We start from the raw sequence: 12,915 nt of genomic DNA, 5'->3' as shown, positions 1-12,915 counted from the left end.
ACCTGGCTTTCCCTCCCGGCTGCTCCACCTGTGGCCCCAGTTGGTCTAGCTTGGAAGGGAAGATGTACAAGGCAATCTTGACCTCCAGGGAGGGAATAAAGCAGAATGTTGATCTTTACTGATCCCCATGCCTTCTCAACTGGTGTAGAACTCAGAGGACTGTGTTATAGGAATGATGACTGAACTCTCAGTTCCAACAAAAAAAGGGTTACAAACCCGCCGAGAAGAGGCCAAGCCTCAGGGTCAGGCTGGGAGAGGCTGTCCGTCGGAGGTGGACACCCACCTTAAACATGAAGGGCGAGAACCAGGCCGGCATGAAGACAAGGTTGCAGAGGCGAGTGGTGGAGCACTGCTGGTCAATGCTGGCCAGCAGGGCCACTTCGCCCAGCTTCCCGTGGCCTACGATCTCCACGGGCACCTTCAGGATGATTTCACCTTGCTCTTCGTGCAGGCCTGGGAACAGCAGGATTCGGTCAAACAGGCTGGACATGGCCAGGGCACTGCCGAGGCTGTGAAACTCGTGGCCTGGCCCAACACTCAGGGTCCGGCGCGTCCTCCTCCGGCGAAATAGAGAGAAGCAGGCAGAGGTCTCCAAGATGGCGGCGTTCTTGGTCCAGGTCTTGGAGGCAAGGCAATGCTGCTTGAAGGCCTCCCTCCAAGATTCGGGCTCCACATCGGGCTGGTTGGGCCAGTTGGGGTGGCGGCACTCAGCACAGCCCAGATACAGCTGCCGCCAGCGAGTCCTGTCGAGACTGAGGATCAGCTCTCGCCAGGCCCTGCATACCAGGCTGCAGCGGCCCAGGTCGGGCAGCGGCAGGTAGGCCAGGATCATGCGCCACAGCTCCAGGGGGAGGCCGCCAGCCTCCATGGTCACCTGGGACACAGAACAAAAGAGGTGTCTGTCTACCCTGCTTACGGTCCCCTTTCTTAAAATATCCCCTGACACCACAGAAATACAAAGGATCATAAAAGGCTACTACAAGCAACTATGCCAAAAAAATGGAAAACCTAGAAGAAATGGACAAATTCATAGATAGGAACAATCTTCCAAGCCTGAACCAGGAAGAAATAGAAAAATATAAAAACAGACCAATCACAAGTACTGAAATTGAAACCATGATTAATAAAATTCCAACAAACAAAAGTCCAGGACCAGATGGCTTCACAGGTGAATACTAACAAACATTTAGAGAAGAGTTAACACCTGTCCTTCTAAAACTATTCCAAAAAATGGCAGAGGAAGGAATACTTCCAAAATCATTCTATGGGGCCACCATCAATCTGTTATCAAAACCAGACCAAGATACCAAACAAAAGAAGAAAAGAAAACTACAGGGCAATATCACTGATGAACATAAATGCAAAAATGTTTAACAAAATACTAGCAAACTGAATCCAACAATATATTAAAAGGACCATACACCATGACCAAGTGGGATTTATCCCAGGGATGCAAAGACTTTTCAAAAAATGCAAAACAATCAGTGTGATACACCACATGAAAAAATTGAAGGATAAAAACCATATGATCATCTCAAAAGATGCAGAAAAAGCTTTTGACAAAATTCAACACCCACCTGTGATTAAAAAAAAAAACCCTCTTCAAAAAGTGGGCACAGAGGGAATATACCTCTACATAACAAAGGCCATAGATGACAAACCCAAAGCTAACATTGTCCTCAACAGTGGAAAGTTGAAAGCATTTCCTCTAAGATCAGAAAGAAGACAAGGATATCCACTCTTGCTGCTTTTATTCAACACAGTCCTAGCCACAGAAATCACAAAAGAAAAATAAAAGGAATCCAAATTGGAAGGGAAGTAAAGCTATCATTGTTTGCAGATGCATGATATTATACTTACAAAATCCTAAAGATGCTACCAGAAAAATACTAGAGTTAATCAATGAATTTGGTAAAGTTGCAGGACACAGAAATCTCTTGCTTTTCTATACACTAACAACAAAAGATCAGAAAGAGAAATTAAGGGAACAGTTTGATTTACCACTGCATCAGAAAGAATAAAACGCCTGTTAATAAACTTACCGAAGGAGGCGAAGGGGCTTCCCTGGTGGCTCAGACAGCAAAGAATCTGCCTGCAACGCACGAGACCCAGGTTTGATCCCTGGGTCGGGAAGATCCCCTGGAGAAGGAAATGGCAACCCACTCCAGTATTCTTTTTTGTTTATTCATTTATTTTTATTAGTTGGAGGCTAATTACTTCACAATATTGTAGTGGTTTTTGTCATACACTGACATGAATCAGCCATGGATATACATGTGTTCCCCATCCCGATCCCCCCTCCCACCTCCCTCTCCACCCCATCCCTCTGGGTCTTCCCAGTGCACCAGGCCTGAGCACTTGTCTCATGCATGGGCTGGTGATCTGTTTCACCCTAGATAATATACATGTTTTGATGCTGTTCTCTTGAAACATCCCACCCTCGCCTTCTCCCACAGAATCCAAAAGTCTGTTCTATACATCTGTGTCTCTTTTTCTGTTTTGCTTATAGGGTTATCGTTACCATCTTTCTAAATTCCAGATATATGTGTTAGAATGCTGTAATGGTCTTTATCTTTCTGGCTTACTTCACTCTGTATAATGGGCTCCAGTTTCATCCATCTCATTAGAACTGATTCAAATGAATTCTTTTTAATGGCTGAGTAATATTCCATGGTGTATATGTACCACAGCTTCCTTATCCATTCGTCTGCTGATGGGCATCTAGGTTGCTTCCATGTCCTGGCTATTATAAACAGTGCTGCGATGAACATTGGGGTGCATGTGTCTCTTTCAGATCTGGTTTCCTTAGTGTGTATGCCCAGAAGTGGGATTGCTGGATCATATGGCAGTTCTATTTCCAGTTTTTTTAAGAAATCTCCACACTGTTCTCCATAGCGGCTGTACTAGTTTGCATTCCCACCAACAGTGTAAGAGGGTTCCCTTTTCTCCACACCCTCTCCAGCATTTATTGCTTGTAGACTTTTGGATAGCAGCCATCCTGACTGGCGTGTAATGGTACCTCATTGTGGTTTTGATTTGCATTTCTCTGATAATGAGTGACGTTGAGCATCTTTTCATGTGTTTTTTAGCCATCTGTATGTCTTCCTTGGAGAAATGTCTGTTTAGTTCTTTGGCCCATTTTTTGATTGGGTCATTTATTTTTCTGGAGTTGAGCTGGAGGAGTTGCTTGTATATTTTTGAGATTAATCCTTTGTCTGTTGCTTCGTTTGCTATTATTTTCTCCCAATCTGAGGGCTGTCTTTTCACCTTGCTTATAGTTTCCTTTGTTGTGCAAAAGCTATTAAGTTTCATTAGGTCCCATTTGTTTATTTTTGCTTTTGTTTCTAATATTCTGGGATGTGGGTCATAGAGGATCCTGCTGTGATTTATGTCAGAGAGTGTTTTGCCTATGTTCTCCTCTAGGAGTTTTATAGTTTCTGGTCTGACATTTAGATCTTTAATCCATTTTGAGTTTATTTTTGTGTATGGTGTTAGAAAGTGTTCTAGTTTCATTCTTTTACAGGTGGTTGACCAGTTTTCCCAGCACCACTTGTTAAAGAGGTTGTCTTTTTCCCATTGTATATCCTTGCCTCCTTTGTTGAAGATAAGGTGACCATAGGTTCGTGGATTTATCTCTGGGCTTTCTATTCTGTTCCATTGATCTATATTTCTGTCTTTGTGCCAGTACCATACTGTCTTGATGACTGTGGCTTTGTAGTATAGTCTGAGGTCAGGCAGGTTGATTCCTCCAGTTCCATTCTTCTTTCTCAAGATTACTTTGGCTATTCGAGGTTTTTTGTATTTCCATACAAATTGTGAAGTTATTTGTTCTAGTTCTGTGAAAAATACCGTTGGTAGCTTGATAGGGATTGCATTGAATCTATAGATTGCTTTGGGTAGTATAGCCATTTTGACAATATTGATTCTTCTTGCCTAGAGAATCCCACGGACAGAGGAGCCTGGTGGGCTACAGTCCATGGGATTGCAAGAGTTGAACCTGACTGAACTACTAACTTTTAATTTTATATGCAGAGTACATGAGAAACGCTGGACTGGATGAAGCACAAGCTGGAATCAAGATTGCCAGGAGAAATACCAATAACCTCAGATATGCATATGACACCACCCTTATGGCAGAAAGTGAAGAAGAACTAAAGAGCTTCTTGATGAAAGTGAAAGGGGATAGTGAGCTCAGAAAACTAAGATCATGGTATCCGGTCCCATCACTTCGTGGCAAATAGATGGGGAAACAATGGAAACAGTGACAGACTTTATTTTTTCTGGGCTCCAAAATCACTGCAGATGGTGACTGCTGCCATGAAATTAAAAGACACTTACTCCTTGGAAGCAAAGTTATGACCAACCTAGACAGCATATTAAAAAGCACAGACATTACTTTGCCAACAAAGGTCCGTCTAGTCAAGGCTATGTTTTTTCCAGTGGTCATGTATGGATGTGAGAGTTGGACTATAAAGAAAGCTGAGCACTGAAGAATTGATGCTTTTGAACTGTGGTGTTGGAGAAGACTCCTGAGAGTCCCTTAGACTGCAAGGATATCCAACCAGTCCATTCTAAAGGAGATCAGTCCTGGGTGTTCATTGGAAGGACTAATGTTGAAGGTGAAACTCCAATATTTTGGCCACCTGCTGCAAAGAGCTGACTCATTTGAAAAGACCCTGATGCTGGAAAAGACTGAAGGCGGGAGGAGAAAGGAATGACAGAGGATGAGATGACTGGATGGCATCACTGACTCAATGGACATGAGTTTGAGTAAACTCCAGGAATTGGTGGTGGACAGGGAAGCCTGGCGTGCTGCAGTCCATGGGGTTGCAAAGAGTCAGACATGACTGAGCAACTGAACTGAACTGAACTGAGCAACTAACACATACAGACATACACACAAGGAGGCAGAGACCTGTGCTCTGAAAACTATAGGATCCTGATGAAAGAAACTGAAGACGACACAAACAGATGGAAAGATATACCCCGTTCTTGAATCAGAAGAATCAATACTGTCAAAATGACTATACTACCTAAGGCAATCTACAGATTCAATGCAATACCTGTTAAATTACCAATGGTATTTTCCACAGAGCCAGAACAAGGATTTTTTAAAATTTTCATGGAAACATAAAAGACTCCAAATAACCAAAGCAATCCTATGAAAGCAAAATGGGGCTGGAGGAACCAGGCGCCTTGATTTGAGACTATACTACAAAGCTACACTAATCAAAATAGTATGGTAGTGGCACCCACAAAAAAAGAAGTATAAATCAATAAATCAAACAGGATGGAAAGCCCAGAAATGAACCTATGCACCTATGGTCAATTAATCTAAGTCAAAGGAGGCAAGGATATATAAGGGAGAAAAGACAGTCTCCTCAATAAGTGGTGCCAGGAAAACTAGACAGCTGTATGTAGAAGAATGAAATCTGAACATTGTCTAACACAATACACAAACTCAAAATGCACTAGCCATCTACATGGAAGACCAGCTGCTATAGAATTTTAAGAGGAAAACATAGAATGCCCTTTGATGTAAATCACAGCAGTATCTTTTTAGATCCACCTCCTAGAGTCATGGAAATAAAAACAAAAATAGACAAATGGGACCTAATTAAACACAAAAGCTTTTGCACAGCAAAGTAAACCATAAACAAAATGAAAAAAAAACCACTCAAATAGTAGAAGAAAATATTTGCCAGCGAGGTGACCAACATGGGATTAATCTCCAAAACACACAAATAGCTCATGCATCTCAGTATCAAAAAAACAAACAACCCGATCAAAAACGGGCAAAGACATTTCTCCAAAGAGGACATACAGATAACCAAGAGGCACACGAGAATATGCTCAACATCGCTAATTACTAGAGTAATGCAAATCAAAACCACAGTGCAGTATTACCTCACACCAGTCAGAATGGCCAATGGCCATCATCAAAAAGTCAACAAACAATAAATGCCACAGAGGGTGTGCAGAAAAGGAACCCCTCCTACACTGTTGGTGGGAACATAAATTGGTACAACCACTGAGAACAGTATCGAAGTTCCTAAAACAAAAAAACTAAAACTAAAAATAGAGCTACCATATGATCCAGCAATCCCACTCCTGGGTGCATATCCATAGCAAACTGCATTTTGAAGAAATACATGTACCCCAATGTTCATCGCAGCTGGTAAGTCTCCCTTCAGGAGCTCTCTGAGCTCAGAGAGGATTTCCTTTCACGCAAATGGCACATTCGCTGTTGTTCCATTTGGCACTATTTACTATATCTTTACAACATTAACCCATGGGGATCCAGGCAGCAACAGGGATTTCTATAACCAGGTAACACTTAAAAAAATATATATTCCCACAAGATCATCTCAATATACACAGAAAAAGCATTTGATAAAATCCAACATCTATTCATAATAAAAAAATCTCACTAAAGTAGGTATAGAAGGACTATATCTCAGCATAATAAAAGTTATTAATATTTATGGTAAACTCACAGCCAACAAATAAACAGTAAAAAGTTGAACAGTAAACAGCTGAAAGCCTTCCCACTAAACTCAGGAATAAGACAAGGATACCCACTCTCACCACTTCTATTCAACATTGGTTGGAATCCCTAGCCACAGAAATCAGACAACAAAGAAAATAAAAGGTATCCAAATTGGAAAAAAGGTAAAACTGTCACTATTTGCAGATGACAAGATACTCTCTCTATACAAAATCTCCACATAAAAACTATTAGAATAAATGAATTTAGCAAGGTAGCAGGATATAAGATTAACATAGGGAAATCTGTTGCATTTCTTTACACTTACAATGAAATATCAGAAACAGAAAGTAACAACCCTGTTTAAAACCATGTCAAAAGCAAACAAAAAACAACTTAGGGATAAACTTAACCAAGGAAGTGAAAGACTGGTATGTTGGAAGCTATCCTACACTGATAAAGGAAAGTGAAGATGATTCAAAGAGATGAAAAACTAACCAATGCTCTTGGGCTGGAAGAATGAATACTATTAAAATGGCCATACAACTCAAAGTAATCTACAGGTTCAATGCAATCCTTATCAAAATACCTGTGAAAAATTATATTTCTCACAGAACTAGAACAAATAATCCTAAAATTTACATGGAGCCAGAAAAGATCCAGAATTGTCAAAGCAATTCTAAGTGAGTGCCAATTCTGAGGAAAAAAGAACAAAGGTGAAAGTATAACCCTTCCAGACATCAGACTATATTACAAAGATACAGCAATTAAAACAGTTTAGCACAGGCACAAAGACAGCCATACAGACCAATGGAGCAGACCTGAGAGCCCAGAAACAAACCCACACACCTACAGTCAAATTAGTTTACGACAAAGAAGCCAAGAATATACAACGGAGAAAAGACAGTCTCTTCAACAAGTGATGTGAGGGAAGATGGACAGTAACATGTCAATCAATGAAACTAGAGCACTCCCTCATACTACATACAAAAATAAACTCTAAATGGTTTAAAGACCTAAAGGTAAGACATGACACCATAAAACTCCCACAAGAGAACACAGGCAGAACATTTTCTGACCTAAACCATAGCAATGTTTTCTTAGATCAGTCTCACAAGGCAAAAGAAATAAAAGCAAAATTTAAAAAATAAAAGCACAACAAAGGAAACCATCAACAAAATGAAAAGACAATCTACAAAAGGAGAAAATATGTGCAAATGATCTCACTGACAAGGGGTTAATGCCCAAAATACACAACTCATACAACTCAACATTAAAATGAAAAAAAACCCAAAAACTACCCAATCAAAAAATGGACAAAAGACCTAAATAGACATCTCTCCAAAGAAGTCATATAGATGGTCAACAGGCACATGAAAAGATGCTCAACATTGCTAATTATTAGAGAAATGCACACCCAAACCACAATGATGTTATCATGTCACACAGTCAGAATGGCCATCATCAAAAACTCTATAAATAAATAATGCTGGAGAGGATGTGGAAAAACAGAATCTTCCTATACTGTTGGTTGGAATGTAAATTGGTGCAGCCACTATGGGAAACAGCATATGGGTTCCTTAGAAAACTAAAATAGAGCTACCATATGATCCTGCAATCCAACTCCTGGGTATATATCTAGAGAAAACTTTCATTTGAAAAGATGCATGCACCCCAATGTTCATAGCAGCATTATTTACATTAGCCAAGATAAGGAAGCATTCCAAGTGCTCATCAACACATGACTGGCTTAAGATGTGGTGTATATGGAAAATTCTTGGCCATTACTACTTCCCTGGTAAGGAATCTGCCTGCAATGCAGGAGACCCAGGTTCAGTACCTGAGTTGGGAAGATCCCCTGGAGAAGGGAATGGCTACCCTCTCCAGTATTCTTGCCTGGAAAATTCCATGGAGAGAGGAGCCTGACAGGCTATAGTCCATGGGGTTGCAAAGAGTTGGACACGACTGATTAACTATGCAATATTACTCAGCCATCTGCAGCCAGATGGATGGACCTAGAGAATATCATACTTAGTGAAGCAAGTCACACAGATACAAATATATGATACCACTTATATGTGGAATCTACAAAATAATACAAGCAAATATATACACAAAACAGAAATAGACTCACATAGAAAACAAATTTATGGTTACCAAAGGGCAGGGTTAAGGGGAGTAACTTAGGAGCACGGGATTAATAAACTATCAATACTATACATAAAGTGGACTTCCCAGGTGGCGCTGGTGGTAAAGAACCAGCCTGCCAATACGGAAGACTAAGAGACATGGGTTTGATCCCTGGGTTGGGAAGATCCCCTGGAGGAGGGCATGGCAACCCACTCCAGTATTCTTGCCTGGAGAATCCCCATGGACAAAGGAGCCTGGCAGGCTATGTCCATAGGGTCACAAAGAGTCGGACACAACTGAAGCGACTTAGCACTCAGCACTCATACATAAAGTAGACAGGCAACAGGAATTTACCATATAGCACAGAGAACTATATTCAGTATCTTACAGCAACATAATGGAAAATAATCTAAAAAATAAATAACTAAGTCACTCTGTATACCTGAAACTAACACAATATTGTAAACCGACTATATTTCAATTTTAATAAAAGGATACACGTTTTGCCCCCTCCCCCTTTTCTTTGTCCCTGGGGCTTCTGAGCCATGGAATTAAAAGTAACAAATGTTCCCCAGGGCTTGTGCCTGTAAAGAACTGACAACATCGCGAATCTGTTTAGATGGGAGGGAGCAGGTCCTGAGGCAGGGTTCAAACTGTTCCCTTTTAAATGTGTTCCCAAGAGTGTGAGAACTCCAGGTTTCTGTGAGGTTCCTACCTAACCACACTGGAGGGATCCACATGCCTCTGGGCCACCTGAGTGTCCCCAGACTCAGTGGGGAAGGCAGGGGCCATTCCCTTGGGAGATGAATCCTATGGAACCTGGCTCTCAACAAGTAGACTCTATCCCTTCCTAGCCCCTTGAGGCAAATCCTTTAACATCTGTGAGCTTGTTTCCTTATCTGTAAACAGGCTCACGATGGCTATCTTGCTATCCTTCATGAGGATTTTGAGAATTTCCAAAGGAAAATAAATCATTTATTCAACAAATATTCATCAATTGTCTAATCTTGTGCTAGGCACTGTTCCAAGTACTGACAACCAGTAAACAAGACCTTCAGGGACAGAAAGTACATTTAAAAAAATAATAACATAAACGCTTCGAAGACAAATAAAGCAGGCTAAGGGGTGTACGTGTGCGCGCCCACGTCAAGGAAGGTCTCCGATGAAGTAACGTTTGAACAGAGACCAGAGTGCCATCTAAAGCTATGGCGTGAGATCTCTAGAGAGGGTGGAGGTGACCAATGCCTCGTCAGCCTAACATCTAAATGGCATGAAGTGGAAAAGGACTTGATAGAGGAGAGACTGGGAGCGAACACCCTGAGAAAACCATACAGAATTCTGGTCAACATAAGGCGCCGGAATTGAGGCACTGCTGACGTCCAGGCTGCCACTGCTTCCGAGAGGGTGGCGGCTGTGCCATTCAGATCACTGCATATCATGACGGGTCAGCGAACTGGGGTCAGGAGTAAAACCTCTAGTGGCATCTCTGCAGCTCACTAATGCTCTTGGGAGAGTGCAGTGTGGGGTGGGAGGAAGTACCGAATTACAGCATAGGGACTACCCGTGCGAGGAGCGAGGCAGCACATGCAGACGCAGGGTGGCCAGGGGACGCGGCGTCTGAACACCGGCTGCAGAGAAATTCACTGCAACCAGTTAGACATTCTCTGCCCTCAAGGAGCTTATCGTTTTATTTAAGGCCTCAATGTGCTGCCTGTCTCCCCTGAGTAAAACGTAAGCTGCTTTGTAAGAAGCCTAGAACCATGCCTGGCCCACAGTGGGTGCTTAATAAACACTGAATGAATGAATGAATGATCACCATCATCAGTTATCTGGTGTACAGTATTAGAACAGCCTCCTATAGAATCCATACTTCGAGACAGATCCTTGTGGAATTTAAAAAAAAAGTAAATAAAACCCAAGTATGTGGTCAACACTTGCTATGTATAAGACTGTGGTAAGCAATGTGAGACAGTCAGAAACAATATAAAGACCTCACCCTCCAGTCTGGCAGGAGACGAAGATAACACTACCACCACCTTCCCCCACCGCCCAGAAACCACAATGCTCAGAGCCATAAAGAGGGAAAGTCTGTGTGTACAGAATAAAAATGTGACCCCCAGCCCGGGGAATCAGCCAGTCATAAGAGCAGGCAGCAAAAACAGCAGGAGTTACTGTTTACTTAGCATGACTGTCTCAAGGGCACACCATTAAGCACGTTTCATGCATTATCTCCTTTTATTCTCTCAGAGCCTCTTCAAAAGCCTTACAACTCAGAATGTTGTTTCTATGACCTATAAGAACTGGTTAGAAATGCCAACGCTTGGGCACCATTCCATAACTATTGGATCAGAATTGGCATTTTGACAATTTTACAGGGAATTCGTATGTACTGCATATTTAAGAAGCACTGATTTAAAACTATTATTGTCTTTATCTTACACATAAAGAAACTAAGTGAGAGAACTCAGGTGACAAATGGCTTACTCCAAATCACTCTGCTAGAGAGCCGCAGAGCCCCCTTTTGAAGCCAGACCTTACCCCAGTGTCTGGGTTTTTAATCACTAAGTCTCATGGAAGAGCTGACGTTGGAGATACGGGGTGATGTTGGGGCATCCAGAGAAAAGATGAATGGGGACTGTGGACAGAGGAGAGGGTCAGCCGAGCCCCCAGCAGGAAATTTCGGCCGGGCTTCCCTGCTGGCTCAGACAGTGAAGAATCTGCCTGCAATGTGGGAGACCTAGGTTTGATCCTTGGGTTGGGAAGATCATCTGCAAGAGGGTGTGGCAATCCACTCCAGGCTTCTTGCCTTGGAAAATCCCATGGACAGAGAAGCCTGGTGGGCTATATAGTCTATGGGGTCGCAGAGACTCAGACATGACTGAGCAACTAATCACAGCACAGAGGATACAGGAAGAAACTCAGTCTGGCTGAAGCTCCGGGAATCTAAAGGGGTCAGGGAGAAAGATCAGCGGGTTCAGGTAATGCAGAGTTTTTGTTCACTTGAGGGCAGTAAGGAGCTGCCATGAGTCCCAGCACAGACGGCCCTACCCATCCTGAGAAGAGTCAGACAAAAAGGACCCAACCAGCTTCTAGTCGGGGTCTGCCTCTCCCTCACTGGAGAGCCTTGAGGGTGGGGCTAAACAACCCTGCATTCCTGTCCCACGTTTGTATAATGAAGAAAATGCACTTACTTCCTACCTAGAGGAGGCCACATCAATATATCAAAGTGGCAGGAATTTTGCTTTTAACAAAAAAGCAGGGGAAAAGAGCCAAGACAGTTCAGGATTCTAATATTTCAAAGGAAAAACGAAGAGATTTTCCTCCCCTGTTCTGAAGCATACTAAATACAAAATGTATTAGTTGAGGAACCGTAATACGTTAATGACTTTAGACTTTTCTTCAAATCAAGTACATTTCCTAGAGGTTTGTTGGTCTTAGTTTGAAAGTACACAGAGATTAAAACACAGAGAACCACGAAAGAGCTCCCTGCACCTACCTACACGTACACACGCACACACTCTGTTGGAAAATGAAACAAAGCTTAAAACTTTGAAGATGACAGATCTCATTTGGGCTTTTTATCATTTCTTCAAACCTCAGTACTCTTCAGCCTGAGAAACAACCAACTGTTTCTTACGTTCTGCTTTGAAATTTGATGACACAGACAAGAATTCTGTGTTCTGGTACATTTACAGGGCTGAGTGTGGCTGGGAGCTATAAGGACCCACTTTCTCTCCTTCAATGCACTGCCATTTATTCTCACCTAGGAGAGTGCACTGGGTCAGGGAAACCCAAAATCTGGATTTGAATCAGATTCTAGTTCACCAGGTGATCTTGAGGGGGCAGGGAAAGGTTGAGGGCTTACTAAATGCCAGGTGCTTTTTATGTCATCTCAGTAAGCACTTCTAACCAGCCGAGAGGTGGCAGTCCTCTCATACCCGATTCCAGGAATAAAGGTTATCCCATCTTTTATTCAGCAAGCAGTACAGCTGCCATTCCCAGCCTGGACTGAGTCCAAAGCCCCTGCCTCCTAGTTTCCTTTCTGAGGTTCTGGGATTCCTAACTTGTGCCATGATGGTAAAGGACCTTCTAACCTCACCATTACACAAAACTCACAGATCATGAAATAAGCATGAATTTACTCCTGCAATTATTATGCATTAGAGTATCACACAGTATCTGAGCTGGATGTGACATGCAGGACTCAGTTAGGAAGCCTGGGCCAAAGATTTAGGACCTCAAGCCAGTTTTTGTGACAATCAAGGCACCTGTGCCCAGCAGCAGGCCTCCGGCCAGCA

General features: G+C 42.4%; 1 protein-coding gene across 1 annotated transcript in view; it reads right to left on the bottom strand.

The window, feature by feature from the left end:
• Positions 1–12,915, bottom strand: part of FBXO10 (F-box protein 10) — a 44,383-nt gene that overhangs the window by 22,294 nt on the left and 9,174 nt on the right. Inside the window, exon 3 of the mRNA XM_070480245.1 lies at positions 284–874. Within this exon, the coding sequence (XP_070336346.1) occupies positions 284–868 (585 nt within the window). The 5' untranslated portion in view covers positions 869–874. The remainder of the gene's footprint in view (positions 1–283; positions 875–12,915) is intronic.

The sequence above is a fragment of the Odocoileus virginianus genome, chromosome 18 (genome assembly GCF_023699985.2).
Source record: "Odocoileus virginianus isolate 20LAN1187 ecotype Illinois chromosome 18, Ovbor_1.2, whole genome shotgun sequence".
In the NCBI taxonomy this organism is placed as follows: domain Eukaryota; kingdom Metazoa; phylum Chordata; class Mammalia; order Artiodactyla; family Cervidae; genus Odocoileus; species Odocoileus virginianus.
This window is presented reverse-complemented; position numbering and strand designations above follow the sequence as displayed.